The following is a 19661-nucleotide window of genomic DNA, read 5'->3' on the forward strand; positions in this document are numbered from 1 at the left end:
GAGCACTACATATGGTTGATGAGTGGAAACGATCAGTCCTTTCAAGGTCAGGGTTAGGGTTAGGGTTCATCTACTGCTGTAAGCCATCCATGTCGATGTGGCTAACGCTCTCACTAATGAAATATGACACATTTTTGGAACCACAATGTTAATTCACCCTCAGACAATTACACAGCACTGGGTAAAATGTGAATTAATGCACATTATGTTGCTCATGGTCGACATATGCATGAGTCCCGCACTAAACAGTTGAATCTAACCATGGGCTAGTCGTTAATATAAAGAAACACACATAATCCACCATTCTTGCCCATATTTATCAATAGGAATTGTTAGAGAGGGACATGCCCACCGTATGTGACTCTATCTTAACCTGAACCAACAGCCTTGTCATGGACAAAACAAAGACCCATATGTTCCCGTAGACCCTCCAGAAATGTTGCATCCAGCCATCAACATAATATACTGTATTTGCAGCAAAAGTCACAGATGTAGGCGATATGTCAGTTAAAAGTGGTTACTATTGCTAGTACTGAGGCTATCAGCATGCCAGTCTGATAGTCTATTCTGACTTCACATGAGAGCCTGAACAGCAAGTCCCAGTCTGCTGCCACTTAATTACCTTCCCGTCCGCCTGAAGGTAATTGGCCCTTATCCAGCTCAACTCTCAGGAGAGGCTCATCACACTGAGCCACTGGTTTCAATTTACAAGGGGACAATAGACTAGCTGTATGAGATTTTAGTACTGAATATAGCCTACATGACTCAGCACACTGCACATGTTTGTAAATAAATAAATAAAACATTCATACATATATATTCATAAGTATATATATTGAGGGGCCCCTAGAGGAGCTTGAGGTGACCATGTCCGCTTCACGAGTTATTGATACCCTGGCAGAGGGTAGAGGGCTTGAGGTAGAGGGTCTGAGTTCCTTCACAACATCAGAGGGTAGAGGGTCTGAGTTCCTTCACAACATCAGAGGGTAGAGGGTCTGAGTTCCTTCACAACATCAGTCATAAACTTTAAGGGTTGTGGAATTCTTCTTTCAGACCTATTAGTTCAAGTCTCGCGCAAATCATAAATACACTGAGACGTGTAGCCTAACTCATTTGTAATTAAATTCAAATGTGTAATTCATGCATGAAAGATATATACCCCATGAAGAACGTTACCATGCATGTTTTTCCTCCAGTGAAGAAGTCCTCCAAGCGTCAAGCAAGATGACGTCACTAAATCTTTGACAGCACTTCCTGGTCATGTTTGTTGTGGAAATACCGCGGAACTGAAAAGGTCAGCTGCTCAGAACCAGAAGAAGGAAGACTCTGTGCGCCATAAGCATGTCGATGTGGACAGGTTTTAGATAGGGTGGTTGAAGTGAGACAGGTATTAGATAGTTTAGGTATCAGATAGGTTGGGTATTAGATCGGTTAGGTATCAGATAGGTTGGGTAAAGGGACGGAGCGCGTTGTGTAGGACCGAGTCCCGGCGAGCTGTCGCGATGCTGTAACCATGGGCAGCAGGATCAAGTAAGACCAGAGTTTTAATGTTGTAACCATGGGCAGCAGGATCAAGTAAGACCAGAGTTTTAATGTTGTAACCATGGGCAGCAGGATCAAGTAAGACCAGAGTTTTAATGTTGTAACCATGGGCAGCAGGATCAAGTAAGACCAGAGTTTTAACCATGTACCTTTGGAACGAATGGTAATGATGAGATTGAACGTGATAAAAAGCTTGAAATGCACCAGCACATAGGCTATGTCCTGTATTTGAGACATGTATCAGTGTGATGACCAGGCCAGCTGGTCAGACCGTTACCAGCATGTGGGTCAGTCTGCTCGGTCTCCCAGATTAGAACTGGCTAAAGGGTCGTAAGAATATGGGATTTCCATCAGATCATCTACTACAACCCAAATCACTCTGTGGCCATACATAAACAGTGGAACGTGCAATGAACGTTGATCTCAAGGTGCAATAGGCTACATTGTATTTGCATTTAGCCTCAATAGTGCTTTAATGTGTGGTTCTTGCTCGTGCTAATGATCTATTACATGAGCCTGCTCATCACTTTGTTATGGATGTATTCAACATTCGTCAAGATGTTTGCTTTCTTCACGTGGGAACGCCAGTACTGTATTTCTATATACAGTGGTAGGCTATCATGTGTATTACAGAGACTGAGTGATTATATAATAATGTAGCCTAACTACAGGGTAGATCTAGTTTTGTTACACAATTAGAATGTCACCCAACATGATTATTAGTACATCAGTAGCCTACGTATCAGTCAAATATTTTAATTTTTCTCTCTTTCTGAAATATATCTATTTCAGAGAAAATCCAGAGAGAACGTTTGATCTGGTTCTACAGGTGGCTTGTCCAACATCTGAACATGAAGGTAGGTCCCACAAACTCTCTGTCTCTATTACTGCAAGATACCCACCATGGGGATGATTTGTATGGCTAGACAGGGATTCTATTTTGGCATTGTTATTAGGTGTAGTCACTCTGAACTAGTTGGGTTAGGGTAAGTCTGAATGGGCCTCTGCTGCTGTTGTATTGAGACATGTATGCTCTACTGCAGGTCTTCTCAACCTTTTGTAACTGAAGTCCCACTTTTGATTGTTAAAAAAGTCTGAGGACTACCTTCCCACATACATGAGAAACAAACGTAACACGACTGAAGTTTGTATCCGGACACGTTCGCTCTCTACATTAGCTGAACACATTTGTCTCAACACCAATGGATGTGATTGGCTTGGTGATATTCAAACGTAACTGGTCATTGAAATTATGCATTTTAACTGGACATGTTTTTATTTATATGTGAATTATTGAGTAAATGTAGATATAAAAATAACTATACTAACTAAAATAACTTGTAAATTAACTGTAAATTACCTAACTTTATTTTATTTTTTCTAACCATCTGGCAGTAGGCTACCACGGCCTCTGCAGACCACTGCTGGGCCGCCCACTGGTTGAATGGCTGCTCTTCTGTATACTGTTCATCCCATGATGCCTCTCAATCTCATCTCAAACTGTGTTTTTGACCATGCTGTAACGCAGGAGGCACCGTTTAAGGAATGCTTTTGCTTTGCATCAACTTTTCTTCTGTTTGCGATGGTCAGACATTCCACAAGTGGCAGAACAAAAAAAAGTGCTTTATAACACAGGGAAATGATTCCAGCCACTGACTAACATATCCAAACTTTAGTATGGGAATCAAAACAACCTATATTTCACATCCATATCCGATGTCACCCTTAAGTCGAGTATTATGTTAAAACAGTTGTTCTACACATAACACCAGCTCTCTCGTTCTCCCCCTCTGTTTTGACATTAAAGAGGTGTGCTGTGGATGGTTCACTTTGCAGCTGCAGACCTGACCAGAAAGGAGGGAAAGTTATCCTTGGACGTAGTTCTGATATTAGATTTAAAACCAAACTCATAAACCTCAGGCCTGTACTGTAATAACTGACTTCCCCCTGAATGATCCCGGGTCAGACTCATATCCGGACTATTACTCTCTAGAGCACAGCTCCATTACACCCCACTCTGTTCTCATGGAACAGACAGATACTGCTCTCTCATTGGACAGGATGGCTGCTACTGCTAGGCAGAGCCTTGTTATTGGACAGGAGGGCTTCTCAGTACAGGAAGTGGTTTTGATTTGAATGGATGGCCAGACTCTCATAGGACATCCAGAGATGTATTTGTAGCCAATTGAAAATCATGATTCTGACAGGTTGTTGTTTTAAAGAAATGGTTTCAGATGACCAAACAGGGAATGAGCCACTTCTCCCAATTTTATCCATTTCCCTTTCTGCAAATTGGCCATTGGTTGTAGTCTGGAGGGAGGCTGAATGATAGCTTATGTTTCTTCAATACAGCAATTTATTCATGAAATAGATTGCCTAGTATCATTATAGGCTACACAGAGTGAGTTGATGGATGGTGTGGTAATATTCGATATATAATGTTGACCCACCGGCAATCCCTATAGTGGACCTCTCTCTCTGTGCTTTGTGCATTTTGACTCAGATCCTCCTGCTGTGTTTGTGTTCTACCCGCTGTCGTTATGTGCAGGATCAGACACTCGTCTGAGTCATAATGGACAGGCTTTGGACAGGCGGTGGAACTAAACCTCACCCAACCCTGTCTTTCTGTGCAGCTCTCTAGCAGCACAGCCAAACACATTTCACACTCAGCATCATCCTCCCACTGCTTTAGAGAGGCAAAGAAACCCTGCCATTACAATACAACACAGAGACTACAGTGAGGAATCTAGGGCAACAACGTATAAGTGATTTAGGGATTAGACAGACTCATATTTTTGTCTCTTGTCTCCTCTGCGTCTGTAATATTTCTCCTACAACACACCGTAGGTCCTCATTTTAGCTTTTTGCATGTTTGGGCACATTGTGGTCCTAACCCTAATTATATAGCCAAGGTATAGCATCATAACATACTGTTAAACTACTCCTATGGTAAATAAAGCTTCCCTGTAAAATAAGGAGTAAAAGGCAACTGTCTTTTTTCCGCGGGACGGGGCCCAGGGGGGGGCTGATGCCACAGCATGGTTAACCACATCTTGGCAGAACCAATGCAGGGCAACTGGTACTCAGTTTTAGACTTCCCTTGTGACATTAAGCATGAGGAATTTCCCCATTTGCAGAGTTGATGACTGAGACATTACGTTTCTCTGCAGTATATATCATTAATAGGCATATTTTCAGTAAGAACCTTTGTCAGTGGGGATTATTGTTGACACTTTAAATGGCATGTGCTCTGTCTGTCTGTCTGGTTGGCTGTCTGTGTATCCATCCCCTGCTTCTTGTGTTAGCTCACAAGCCTGCCGTTTATACTGTAGGCGTCAAGGCCATGGACTGAGACTGAACCTCTGCACACTTCGTTTTGAGAGAATTTTCAATTTGATTGAGCTGAACCATTGGTCCAATGTCTTCGGTCAAAGTAGAAGGCATATATGTAAAGATTTACTGTGGTAAATTAACACTATTATCATCGAGTAAAGCACATGTGTTTACAGCAAATCTCGCAAATCTATAGACCACGCCCGCGATATCATCACGGTTCACGCTGAAAAACCTTCTATTTTTTGGTGCCGGTTCGGAACCAACTTTGGGGTTCCCGAACTCATTTATTTTTGGTCGAAATGCTCGGAACCGTTCAAAATTAGGTTTGCGAACTGGCACCGAACCGGTTCCTTCTTGGTGGAAAAGGGCTATGAGTGCCCTTCTAGTTTGGTGTTTGAGACTCCTCTGCTGCTCTGGGCATATCCCACGCCATGTTCCCACTCTCTCATAGACACAACTGCGGAAGGAAACTAAACAAGTGCTGACTATGATTTTTAATAAATAACCATGATACACTTAGCCTAAGTGGTGTACACGCTCTAGTTCTCTCTACACCCTCTAAACACACACACACACACACATACGCACACACACCCACTATCGAGTAATAATGAAAATGGAAGCGTCACACTTTTGTGACTAGCCTAATAGCCTGATGCTTCTCACTTGGTTTCACAAAGTGCCTTACACTCTTAAGGGGCTGGCTGATTCTGTCACTGCTAACAAGGTTTTATAAGAGGCCTGAGCTTTTCTGAAGCACTGTCTGGCTGGAGCAGTCTGACCACCAGAAGGACTACTCAGCCATAGGCAGGGGTGCTGTACATGGCTTTTAGACCCAAGAGGAAGCCTGTCTTACAGGCATCTAGATCAAGTTAATAGCCTGCTACATACTTTGGTATAGGCCACTATTCTAATTTTGTCAGTCTCTAATGCAGCTTTGGTCTGTGATTTCATATGAGTGCTTGCCACTAGGCTCTATACCCAGTTAAAATTTGGCCCAAATCTCTACTGCCATACGGTAAGATGGGTCCATTTTCCAGCATCTGAACAAGATCTCAGATACTCCTTGGTTTGTTGTGCATAAAAAAGAATGCCCCTCCCTGGAGAAAGAGACATGGCGTCCTGCCTAAAACCTGGCCCAGCTCTCCTACTGTAGGACAGGCAGCACACACCTTTTCCCCAGGTGGACTAAGGGCAGCCTTCTCTGTCTTCAGCTCGTCTCTGTTGGCTCTCTGCTGTGTGAACGCTCAGGCAGGGAGTGAGCGTTGCCTGAGAGCGTGACTGGCATGCTAGCTAGCGCCCCGCTACATAGAGCCATATTGATGTGCTTCCAAGAGCCTGCCAAAGCTAGCAGATGATGCTAGCCGTGCCAATGCAGTAGGTGGAGACAGATGCTACCTGTCCTCCCAGTCTCTCCAGCCAGATTGCTTCCCAGTAACAAAGCAATAAAGTTAATAGATCTGCATATCAATTTTACAACTGCATTCATGCTACAATTAGGGAAACGATTTGCTATAAAAAACTGTCAGTGATTTTATCTCTCTTTGATCTTCCGCATGGAATACCCTATTTCGAAGTATGCCAATTTATCAGTCATGCTCCAATGGGCGTGTGTCATATTTCTCTGAATGACCTTTAGGATAGCTGCTCACAGGTTTGATTGATAGTGGCTGGACATGCACTCTGATGTAAAAGAGAAATATTTGGTGTTTTATTCACATGGTCTCCTAAGTTGAAACTTTTGTTCTTTTCCTCAAGAACATTGTCATTGAGACCCCGAGGTCTCAGAATGTCACGTACGGCCAGCTAGTTTGGTTCAGTATCAGTATCTGCCCACATTATCCTTTCAGAGATTTATATTTCTTTTCTTTGGAGGCAAAAACGGCTGTGTGGTAGAGTTTTTCTAAAAGGTTGAACGTTGACATTCTCTAAAACATGCCACTTTTGCTCCTTGACCCCTGCATGCTGGTTCTATCTGTGGTTTATCTGATTGGCTGTCAGTGGTGTGTCGAGGTCATGGGGGCTCACACTCGGGCAGGAGGCCATTGGAGGACCAGCAGATGCCGCGACAACTCGGAGGGTGTTGATTGGTGATTAGAGGCTACACTCCCTCACTCACACTCCTGGGGAACCCCTGGGTCTCACACTCTCTGTCTCTCTCCCTCCCTCCGCGCTCTCATTCCCTCTGTCTCTCTCATTTAACTTAGTTAGATTGGCTGCTGTACAGAGATCAAAAGATCATCATTGGGCTCTTTTTTCTTTCTTTTTCTTCAACAGAATGGAATTGTGGAAGTCTCATAACTTCCCTGCTATGAAATCTAATGACCATGTCCAAGTGTACTTTGACAAGTCCCCTCCCTCCCTTCCACTAAAATGTGCATGCGACAGTCTGAGAGTGTCTCTGAATTCTCAGTAGCAAAACTGCTCTTCCGTTGAATGAGTGTTGAGACCGTGGCAGTGGGGAACAGTCACCCAGCCAGTGTTGTAGCTGGTCTATTGTGTGCTGTTGCTAGTTCTTTTGTTAGTGTTATTCGAACAATTTGTAGCTCCATCTCCTCTGTCAGCCAGCCATGCTTCAGTCATTCAGACCACTGTAGAAAGTCCTGCTGTTTGCTGGATACCGTTCTGTTGGGCTGGAGAGAGACAGGCACCATGGTAGCCATTACTGGGCAGGAGGCCACTGAGAGTGGTAACTCTTGGCAATATTGTAGTGGTCTATTTGTCTTGACACTAGCGTCGCTGTCTTCGCTGTCTAGCCACTGTGTCTGACATACCTGCAGCCCGCTGTCTGTCTGTGTGTCCGCCTGTCCGTCCATCTGTCCAGGTCTTTATTAGGTTATGACTTGACCTACTCCGTCTTCGTTAGGGTTAGGGTCTTCGTTAGGGTTAGGATCTTTGTTAGGGTTAGGGTCTTTGTTAGGGTTAGGGTCTTCGTTAGGGTTAGGGTCTTCATTAGGGTTAGGGTCTTCGTTAGGGTTAGGGTCTTCATTAGGGTTAGGGTCTTTGTTAGGGTTAGGGTCTTCGTTAGGGTTAGGGTCTTCATTAGGGTTAGGGTCTTCGTTAGGGTTAGGGTCTTTGTTAGGGTTAGGGTCTTTGTTAGGGTTAGGGTCTTCATTAGGGTTAGGGTCTTCGTTAGGGTTAGGGTCTTCGTTAGGGTTAGGGTCTTCGTTAGGGTTAGGGTCTTCATTAGGGTTAGGGTCTTCGTTAGGGTTAGGGTCTTTGTTAGGGTTAGGGTCTTCGTTAGGGTTAGGGTCTTCGTTAGGGTTAGGGTCTTCGTTAGGGTTAGGGTCTTCGTTAGGGTTAGGGTCTTCGTTAGGGTTAGGGTCTTCATTAGGGTTGGGGTCTTCGTTGGCCTCTTTACCCCCAGCCCTATGATTCTCACCAGGGACAGGCCCTACAGGGGGTCACTGGGACTTTCAGGTGAACATAGGGCAGACCAACCAAGAGGCAGGGGTGGACTCGCAGGATTGACCTGCAGACAGGGGAAGAGACAGGGGTGAGAATTTAGGACTGTGTGTTATAGGGACAGATAGGGACAGTTACAGAGAGGAGGAGAGGGCAGTTCTAGGGGCAGAGGTGGGGGGAGGGGCAGGGGTAGGATGTGCTGATGGCACATGGCTGTAATCTGAGAGGTGACATATTGTGGGGGTCGCTGGCTGTGCTTACTGCTTTCCTTCTCAATGACGCAGGGCTGAAACTCTGAGTTTGAGCTTAGAGTTGAAACTCTGAGCTGTCTTTTTGTGTGTGTGTGTGTGTGTTTGTGTGTGAGAGAGAGAGAGAGAGGGAGAGAGAGAGGGAGAGGGAGAGGGAGAGGGGGAAGGAGAGAGAGAGGGAGAGGGAGAGGGGGAAGGAGAGAGAGAATTGTCATAGTGAGCTGCAGAGGGCTCATCTGAATGCACTAATGCAGACAGTCAGGCAGAACATGGAGAGACTTGGCTCTTCAGGCCTTCAGAGGTTATTATTAGAGTTTCTGTGCATCACGAAAAAGTACTAGGCACCTGATCAATAATTAAAATAAAATGATTTTTGATTAATTCCGAGTTTTTTCTCCCTCTCCTGTCGTTTCAATGTCTGTTGTGAGTGTGGATGGATGCCTCGTGTCTTTCTCCCATGATCACAACACAACTGACACATTTGAGGTGTTTTCCTTCAGAATCCCAGCATGGTTCAACTTTAAATTCATTGGGCTTCTTGCCCAAAACTAGTTGAATCATTATGAATGAAAGCTCTGTGTTGCTCTCCTGCAGGAGACTGTTAGATGTAAATGGATGACCCACCACAGGGCACACCAGTGGCCAGCAGCAGATGGCTGTCCAAGATAGATTTCCTACAGTAATAATCCCAACTAAAGAACAATGATTGGCTGGCTCTTTTGATATAATGCTGATGCGGCCAAATTTTATGAACAGGATTAACTCCTGCTTCATTGTAGGTCTCCTAATCTGCCAATAGGATTTCGTAAAAGCGGTGATGAAAATGTTTGGCTCATATTGGGCAGATTTGATGTTAATAGGGTTTTTGCGCTGACAGGATTTCAACAGGATTTGGCGTTGACGTAGTATCCTGTGACATGTCTACTCAACACTGAACGTTATACTGAACACCTTTCAGTAAAATGGGGTAAAGGTCACCCATCAGCTGCACAAAAGGAGCTTATACTGTACCATCATAGTTATGTAGCCTGGATCTACTGAGGGTTTACAATTTATAAAGTTTAATTTAGTCAAAACCAAGCTCTGTAGAAATAGCCTACAGTACAGCCAATGTTGTGGTTCCATGTCTTATCTGGCTTGCATCCCCTTAACAGCCATGCCCTCGGGGGACTCTTCCCAGTCAGGGGCGCTCTCGTGTAGACTGACGTCCTACACTTACAGTGAATATGGTGGCGTTTATACGGGAATATCGGCCCTCGTTTGCGATGCGGCCCATTTTTCACTTCAGAATGTAGGTCATCCCCAATGGATGCCTTTGTGAGGGCTGAGCTGTGCCATTTGTCATTGTGGATCATGTGACTCATCCATGAAGTCTTTGTTGTCACACATGCTGCATCATACTCTCACCTGATTGGCCCAGGGGTGTGTGGCTCCAAGTGTCAGACCGAATTAGCATATACAGCGTTGTCATTGTCTAAGTACACAAGTGTGTACTCAGACCCCCCTGCCCCCCTCCACCCCCTCCCCCATTCTGCTCCTCCCCTGAGCTTCATTGTCATATTCCCTGAAGCCATTGATCTTTTTCTCCAGAGGGAGTTTTCAAGGTGAGGAAAGCAGATCTGCAGTTTCTCACTTACACTGGCGAGTAGGAGAACTCTATGATGAGCAGAATAACTGGACTGGCTGAGCTCTAGGCCCACTACAACTACAGCCATGTGCAGGGACGGGTGCAGTCAACCTGGGTTTTTTTTTTGTCCAATAATTGTATTTCAGATTTTATGCCGTTTTCACCCAGTTTGGTAGTTAATTACACCTGACCAGGTGTCCAGTCCCCTGGCACTGCTGTGGATCGCACAACTCTGCGATCTGAAAGAGAGAGCCGGCTAACTCTCTCAAGCCCTCGAGTGTGATTCCGACACCAGATGGGGTCGCCATAGAGCGGTTGACAGGGGTTGAAGTTAACTTTTTAGCTCACCAGCCAAATGTCTGGGAGATGACAAAGTCTACCTGCCAAAACGTTTTTTTACCAACCAAAAAATAAGATGTATATACACAGTGTTGCAGATTCCTGGTGCCACAGCACAGATGGGGTTGTAGTCCTGTCCCCCACTGAAAATATCAATCTACAGTAACTGATCTCAAGTAGCCAACCAGCTAAATAGGAAACTACTACGCTAGATATTTCATAGGACTGAGCCCTATATGCCAACTGGGCAAGTTGACTTTAAATCATTTTACAGCTCGCTTCGTTTATGATGCACAGCAGCAAGCAGATCCACCGAAACACAGCCCAATATGCCCCCCCCCTGTGGGATCCAGTCATGTTGGGATCTGGTGAGACCAGGGCGTGACCCAATATGCCCCCCCCTGTGGGATCCAGTCATGTTGGGATGTGGTGAGACCAGGGCGTGACCCAATATGCCCCCCCCCTGTAGGATCCAGTCATGTTGGGATCTGGTGAGACCAGGGCGTGACCCAATATGCCACCCCCCTGTGGGATCCAGTCATGTTGGGATCTGGTGAGACCAGGGCGTGACCCAATATGCCACCCCCCTGTGGGATCCAGTCATGTTGGGATCTGGTGAGACCAGGGCGTGACCCAATATGCCACCCCCCTGTGGGATCCAGTCATGTTGGGATGTGGTGAGACCAGGGCGTGACCCAATATGCCACCCCCCTGTGGGATCCAGTCATGTTGGGATCTGGTGAGACCAGGGCGTGACCCAATATGCCACCCCCCTGTGGGATCCAGTCATGTTGGGATCTGGTGAGACCAGGGCGTGACCCAATATGCCACCCCCCTGTGGGATCCAGTCATGTTGGGATCTGGTGAGACCAGGGCGTGACCCAATATGCCACCCCCCTGTAGGATTCAGTCATGTTGGGATCTGGTGAGACCAGGGCGTGACCCAATATGCCACCCCCCTGTGGGATCCAGTCATGTTGGGATCTGGTGAGACCAGGGCGTGACCCAATATGCCACCCCCCTGTGGGATCCAGTCATGTTGGGATGTGGTGAGACCAGGGCGTGAACCCCAGTCCCCGGTGGGCAGCTGCACCAGAACCTTGTGTTTTTAACCAGCGTCCTCATACAGTGAAATCCACAGTTTAGTCAGGTTTTGTTAGGGAGTCATTGTTACCTCCGCCCCAGCAACAGCGCAGTAATGTTACCTCCGCCCCAGCAACAGCGCAGTAATGTTACCTCCGCCCCAGCAACAGCGCAGTATTGTTACCTCCGCCCCAGCAACAGCGCAGTATTGTTACCTCCGCCCCAGCAACAGCGATGGCGCAGTAATGTTTACGGTGGCGTGTGCTCGTTTGTTCCTTTGTTTGTTTGTTTCTATGTTTGTTTGTTCGTCTGTTAACAGGATTATGCAAAAACTACCAGACAGATTTTCACGAGACGGGGGTGCAGCATGGCCCAACTTAGAACCCATTCAATTTGGAGCGGATCTGAATCACGGGGCGGGTCCACAAGCCATTTCTTGGTTTGTCTGTTAACAGGATTATGCAAAAACTACTAGACAGATTTTCATGAAGCTCGGCGGAGGGGTGTAGCTTGGACCAACTAACAAGACATGAAATCCTTGAGTGAATCCGAATCACAGGGTGGGTTGACGAGCCGTCCAAACATGGTCGGCCACTCACTTCCATTCATTTTTTGGACTTGGGGAGCATTCCCCCCATTCATTGTCAATCGGGGGAATTGAAACTGTCATATCTCAACATGGGAAAGTTACAGAGACACAGGGTTTGGACTGGCATAAAGCTCTTGACCTAAGAAATGCAATACCAAACATGTCCTGCTCGAACGCACAGAGCAACGAAATGCATTCATGGGCGGAGGTCTGTGCTCTCTGAACACCATTTCTAGTTGTTCATAAGATTCTCTTTATAATGCCCTGAGTATGTGTGTTTTGTAAAGGAGAATGGACAAGAGAGCTACCACAAAGTGTATGCATGGAGTATTCAGGATTTTATACAGCTGATACCCTAACCCTAACCCTAACACTGCCTTACATCAGGTGGTGCCATTGGAACACAGAGGGAGTCATCGCTCTACCTGGGGAGAGACGATGCAATCGATTAACGACAAAATGTTAAGAAACATTTGCTTCCGTTGTAACTGTACACTAGTGCTGCCTGTCAGGCTTCAACTTGTGAACTTCAAACCACTGCTCTGCGACACGAGCGTCATGTAGCCGCCAAAGGCAAGTCTTTAGACTGTCGTCAGCAGCAGACAGCTGCCTCTGGCTGCAGCTCTGACTGGGTGACATTGACTGAGATCCCTCCTCTCTGTACCTGAACATCAGATGGTAATGAAGAGAGCCATTGCTGCCGCCGTCTCAAGGACTCAAATCGAACCACATACTGTACGAGGGATTGGATTATTACCCCAGCTACTGTAGCCCTCCTCACTGCTAATCATTGCATCTTTGTATGTGTGACAGGGTTATTCGTAGTATGATGTACTGTAGATATAATATGTTTTCAAACCAGACAGGCAGAGGGAAATGTGGGATTACCTGAAGAAATCTCCCCCCAGTTCTTCTTCTGCCCTGCAGCCTGTCTGGTGCATCTGATCAGTCTAGATTTACGACATTGCTACAAGATAGACCTTGAGGCTTGGGACTTTTGCCTGTATAAGACTAGGCTCCATCTAGCTTGAGTGAACTGAACTTGCCTTAATGTTTATATTATTGGCCAAATCTACCTGGTCAAATCTACCTGGCCAAATCTACCTGGTCAAATCTACCTGGTCAAATCTACCTGTTCAAATCTACCTGGCCAAATCTACCTGGTCAAATCTACCTGGTCAAATCTACCTGGTCAAATCTACCTGGCCAAATCTACCTGGTCAAATCTACCTGGTCAAATCTACCTGGTCAAATCTGCTGCCAGGCACTGTGACAGTTACACCATGTGTTTCACTGCCAGTTAGTCCAGACCTACCATGGTTGTAAATGAAGAAAGGATCATTCTAGAACACAGAGAGAGCCCATGAGGGTTTGGAGGAGGAGGAGAGAGAAGATGTGAAGGGACCATGCTCTGAGATATCAGTAGGTTTTTCCCTAACCTCCCAAACACGTAGCGTGGGGGAAGGCAGTCATGCGGCGCCGTAGTTTGACATAACGTGGGACCGGTATGGAGGCTGACGGGGAACATCAGCGCTGCGGAGGCTGTCTCAAAGCATGCGTCCATATGCCGCGGCGCTCATTCATGAAGCTGTGAAATTGGGTTGGGTTCCAGCTAGACTGGAGACAGTCCCCCCCCCATCTCTCCGTTAGCTCATCCCGCTAGCACTTGCGTTGCTGTGAAGACGGAACAACTAATGTGGCATTAATAGGGTCACATCCCCATGAAGCTCTTTCTTCTTCTGCCAGTGGAGCTGTGGCTGTGTGTCCTATGGGCTCGCCAGGCCTTCCTCACATGCAGCACGAAGACCGCCGGGGAATGTCCTGAAACGGGATGCACCACCTCACTGGTTATTGTTTATCCAAGATCAGTCATTTTACAGACTGATTTAGAGTTTTTAATGGGAAAGAGGAACTATTGATTCACTGTAGAAAAGTGTGTATTAATAGTGAGTGGTGTCATATCTACATAACATCTTGAATGGCGTCACATAAAAGGCAGTCGACACAAATTGAGTTTTCAAAAGAGTTGATTATTTAATAATAGGCTACTGCTAATATTGAAAATGATCACTGCAATCACACAGTCACTCTCCTCATCCACAGGCTTCTTCTCTCCACCTCGACGTTCACCAACCCTCAACCCTTCACTCAACACAGTCACTCTCCTCATCCACAGGCTTCTTCTCTCCACCTCGACGTTCACCAACCCTCAACCCTTCACTTAACACAGTCACTCTCCCCATGCACGAGGCTCCTTCTCCTCCTTCACCACCCCTTCACTTAACACAGTCACTCTCCCCATGCACGAGGCTCCTTCTCCTCCTTCACCACCCCTTCACTTAACACAGTCACTCTCCCCATGCACGAGGCTCCTTCTCCTCCTTCACCACCCCTTCACTTAACACAGTCACTCTCCCCATGCACGAGGCTCCTTCTCCTCCTTCACCACCCCTTCACTTAACACAGTCACTCTCCCCATGCACGAGGCTCCTTCTCCTTCACCACCCCTTCACTTAACACAGTCACTCTCCCCATGCACGAGGCTCCTTCTCCTCCTTCACCACCCCTTCACTTAACACAGTCACTCTCCCCATGCACGAGGCTCCTTCTCCTTCACCACCCCTTCACTTAACACAGTCACTCTCCCCATGCACGAGGCTCCTTCTTCTCCTTCACCAACCCTCACACTTAACACGGTGTGACCAATGTGTACTGCTGAGTTTAAGGACCATATCATCGTTGAGAAGTTTCCCCTTTCTTGGACTCCATGCTCACTAAATCCGCATGAAATGTAATGACATTTGCAGCGGGTGAATTGAGAGTGGAAGGGGGGGAAAACATGTTTTAAACGTCTGTGAGTGTTTTCTTTCTGTTGGGGCTTGAAAGATGCCAGTTAATCTGCTTATTCCTTTAATTGTGAGCTCTGGGGGTGGGGCTGCTTCCAGCTAGAATAAAGCTACTGATCCAGAAGTAAAGCGATGACCACAGTTGTTCCTTCCTTTTGGCTCTGCACCCCCCCCCACACACACCCCTCGCCTCCTCCACCCTCCCTCAGTGAGAAAAAAAACCCTCCCCGTTCCAACAATAGACATTTTTTGCCATATGCTGGGTTGACATCTTCATCAGGTTCACAGCAGGTTACCTTAGTAAACTTTCACTCCACTGCCTGATGGGATTTTCTCCCTGCTCCTTGACTAGCTGGCTCAAAGTCTAGACGGCCTCAGAAGCAGGCCCTTCCAACCCCGCGCTCACAATGGCCGTATTGTGGACGGTAAGTAGCGGCAGCTTCCTCCCGGTCTCTTCCTTGTTACTGGGAACAGGCCGACGCTAAGACAATGCTTTTGTCCGGGGGCATAGAGCCTAATCCGGACCACTACATACGGAGAAATACATCTCTTAAAGATGAGAGAGAGATGGAGAGAAAGAAATCATTGCTGAGGAGGTTAGAGTGCAGCAGTTTAACCTCTGGCCAAGAACGAGAGAGGAGAGGAGGCAAAGGGAGAGAGAGAGAAAGAAGGAACAAGGAGAGGCAGGCACTACAAGGCCCTTCATCTTGGGGATGGAGAGCATGGGGGCCTCTTCTCACCAGAGGGGCTGCTGCTCACCATATGGGACTTGGCCTTTCTTAACCAAGAGGGCTTCTATTTAATCAAAACAGATATTCAGTAGTTCCTGGAAGGGGGCATTGAGAATGCTGGTATCTGAATACATCTTGAGTGGTTGTGAGGGACCAGAGTTTGTTTTTGCTGCTCACAGTAGCTAGTTCTTGTGTATAAACAAACATGCACTCTCACGGTCTGGAGGGTGGCTCTTCCCCAGAATAGCGGTTTCCATTGAATGGCACCCAGTATCTGAATCCTCTGGCGTTAAACCTCCGAACTTGTGAACTTGTGGCTCGGATGGAGAGCTTATACAAGGTCACCTAACGCTGGGTGGATGCGCCATTTCCTGTGGTGTGTTACCTGCTGCAGCTGCTAACACAGATGTAGGAAGTGAACCTGAACTTGTAGTCATGGTTATACTATGACTAGTCACATGTGCACAGCTGGTTTTTGTTCAACTATTTCTTGTTTTTTCACACCAAAGGGGGGCTAGCACCCTCACCTCTCGCGTTCTTTGGTTTTATTGTCTGTCTGCAGTGGTAAGTGGTAAGAAGGGATGTCAGCTCCCTTCACCACTCACCTATTAACCCTCCCTCCCCCTCCCTTGTGCCCCTCTCGGCCCCTATCAAAGCTCATCGTATCGACTTTTAAAGACAGGCATCCCTAGGACGTCTAAACATTGATTTGTGACTGACCCTCGCTGGCGGTGCTGGGCGTGCCGGCGTGATGCCTCCCCTCACCACCACGCCGCCAGATTAGCCATGCTCCGGGCCCGCAGGGATCAATGGACACACGCACGCACACACTCCCGAGTCTGCTAGCATGCACACACTCCCGAGTCTGCTAGCATGCACACACTCCCGAGTCTGCTAGCACGCACACACTCCCGAGTCTGCTAGCACGCACACACTCCCGAGTCTGCTAGCACGCACACACTCCCGAGTCTGCTAGCATGCACACACTCCCGAGTCTGCTAGCATGCACACACTCCCGAGTCTGCTAGCACGCACACACTCCCGAGTCTGCTAGCATGCACACACAGTCTACACGCTCAAGTACACAAAAATGTAGCGAGACACATGCCAAACACACTCTGAAACACACTCTCTCACACACACATAGAACACACACACACACACACACACACTCACAGACAAAAACACGGATGAATGATCAGTCACTCCTGAGCTCACCCTGGGCCCACCACTGCACCGTGGGTGTGAAGAAAGGAGTATAAAGGAGAATAAGAGCCATGATAGGTGATTTCAATTCAATTCTCACCCACTGGATATGTGTGCAGTCCTTTTAGATGAAATATGTTGTTGTTTTCCCCTTGTCACTCTACCTGTCACTGCTAAGATGTTATCACTGATCCACGGTAGATTTGTTTTGGGGGATAGGGATGTTTTCTTGTAGTGTGAATGGAAAGGTGTTGCATGTGATGTTATGTGGATTGTAGAGCTTAGATTGGATCTGATTACCAACTGGATGTTTGTTTAGATGAGCCATTAATCAGTTTTGCCTGTGCTTGCATAAATGTTCTCCTCATGTTAGCGTTGCCTGATGGATAACCATATATCTGATGGATAACCATATATCTGATGGATAACCATATATCTGATGGATAACCATATATTGGGAGTATAAGGATCAATTGGGAGTATATGGACAACCAAGGCAAAGCCTTGTGGTTCTGAACAGGAAAATAAATAAATGAGTGAGGTTTACTCACTAAGGTATACTCACTAAGGTATACTCACTAAGGTATACTCACTAAGGTATACTCACTAAGGTATACTCACTAAGGTATACACTATAACACGGAGGTATACTGTTCACTTTGGCTTTGGAACTAGATTATGCTCTTAGTCACTTGTTTAGGAAGGAGATGTGACTTCTGGCGAGTAGTAGTACACTAGCTAACTACCTGTGTTAAATGCAATTATTGTAAGTTGCTTTGGATAAAAGCGTCTACTAAATGACTGCAATGTAGTCCCCTCTCTACCTCTCATCTCTCTACCTCTCATCTCTCTACCTCTCACCTCTCTACCTCTCATCTCTCCCGCACTTCTCTCACAATGGTTCCCACTTAAGGTCTAGTGATTTCATCAGGCTCTCCATCCCACTGTTTTTGGTCGCAACTCCTTCCCTTTTGCTGCAGCAAACTATTGGAACACTTTACAAAGCACACTCCAACTCTGCACTCACATCACGTACTACTTTCAAACAGAAGCTTCAACAGCAGAAACTTAACTACTGTTGTTCCTGTTGATTGCCCCCCCCCCACACACACGCACACACACACCCTCTACTTTCACACACGCTAGTTGACTGTTTTTATTTATTTATGTTTGTTGTCTTTAGCCTCATGTATTGTATTGTTCTATGTTGACCTTGTGTGTTTCTGTGTGTTTGTTCTATGTTGATCTTGTGTGTTTCTGTGTGTTTGTTCTATGTTGATCTTGTGTGTTTCTGTGTGTTTGTTCTATGTTGATCTTGTGTGTTTCTGTGTGTTTGTTCTATGTTGATCTTGTGTGTTTCTGTGTGTTTGTTCTATGTTGATCTTGTGTGTTTCTGTGTGTTTGTTCTATGTTGATCTTGTGTGTTTGTGTATGTACAGTATTTATTCTTGCTGGGGCCTCTTGGCAGGTCATCATTGAAAATGAGAATTGGTTCTCAATGGATTTTATCTGGTTAAATAATGGTCAGATAAATCAAATAATATATCATATAATACTGTAAATTAAAACGGCAGTTTTTAACTTCCTTTTTTCAGTGTTTATGTGTAAGTTTGTAAATGGGCATGTATTATTGTGTGTGTGTGTGTGTGTGTGTGTGTCCGTGACTAAATTTGTTTCTGCGCTGGCTTGAGGGCATTGCTTCCTGAGAGGGGTGAGGGACTGGTGTGTGTGTGTGTGTGTGTGTGTGTAGGGGCAAGTTGAAGAGCATGGTGTGTGTGTGTGTGGGGGGGGAGGGTTGAAGAGCATGGTGTGTGTGTGTGTGTGTGTGCGTGGTGTGTGTGTGTGTGTGTGTGTGTGTGTGTGTGTGTGTGCGCGTGCGCGTATGCGTGGTGTGTGTGCGCGTATGCGTGGTGTGTGTGTGTGGGGGGGAGGGTTGAAGAGCATGGTGTGTGTGTGTGTGTGTGTGTGTGCGTGTATGCGTGGTGTGTGTGTGGGGGGGGGAGGGTTGAAGAGCATGGTGTGTGTGTGTGTGTGTGTGTGTGCGCGTATGCGTGGTGTGTGTGTGTGTGTATGTGTGTGTGTGTGTGTGTGTGCGCGTATGCGTGGTGTGTGTGTGTGTGTGTGTGTGTGTGTGTGTGTGTGTGTGTGTGCGCGTATGCGTGGTGTGTGTGCGCGTATGCGTGGTGTGTGTGTGTGTATGCGTGGTGTGTGTGTGTGTGTGTGTGTGTGTGTGTGTGTGTGTGTGTGTGTATGCGTGGTGTGTGTGTGTGGGGGGGAGGGTGGAGGATTAACCGGCCCAGGGTCTGTCATGGTGACATTTCTGTCCCCCTGGCTGAACAGCAGGGGTCTGCCACACCCCTCTAACCTTCAACTTTCAGCCTTAACCCCCCCCCCCCCCCTTAACCCTTACATACCCCCCCCCCCCCCCAGGGCCGACGCACGCCTTGGTCTGCCTGGCCCGCCACCACACACTCAGAATACAGCAGCGGATATAGTTTGAGAGAGGGAGAGAGAAAGATAATGGGTGTCAGGGAGGAGAGAGAAAGAGAGAGAGCTATGGAGGAGAGAGAAAGAGAGAGAGAGAGAGGGAGGGGGTAGTGGCAAAGAGGAAAAGGGAAAAGAGTGAAGTATAAGGTTTTCCATAATGCTGCAGGAGGAGTGTCTGATCCTACCTGGAGTCTGGATGATAGACGAGTCCTTCTCTCTCTC

General features: G+C 46.7%; 1 protein-coding gene across 1 annotated transcript in view; it reads left to right on the forward strand.

The window, feature by feature from the left end:
• Positions 1–1408: 1408 nt before the first annotated feature.
• dennd1b (DENN/MADD domain containing 1B) overlaps positions 1409–19661 on the forward strand; it is a gene marked incomplete at its 3' end in the record, with an annotated part of 71473 nt that continues 53220 nt past the window's right edge. Inside the window, exons 1-2 of the mRNA XM_084443816.1 lie at positions 1409–1530; positions 2335–2399. Coding sequence (XP_084299942.1) covers positions 1514–1530; positions 2335–2399 — 82 coding nt within the window. The 5' untranslated portion in view covers positions 1409–1513. The remainder of the gene's footprint in view (positions 1531–2334; positions 2400–19661) is intronic.

Source organism: Borostomias antarcticus (assembly GCF_949987555.1).
Source record: "Borostomias antarcticus genome assembly, chromosome: 10".
Lineage (NCBI taxonomy): Eukaryota > Metazoa > Chordata > Actinopteri > Stomiiformes > Stomiidae > Borostomias > Borostomias antarcticus.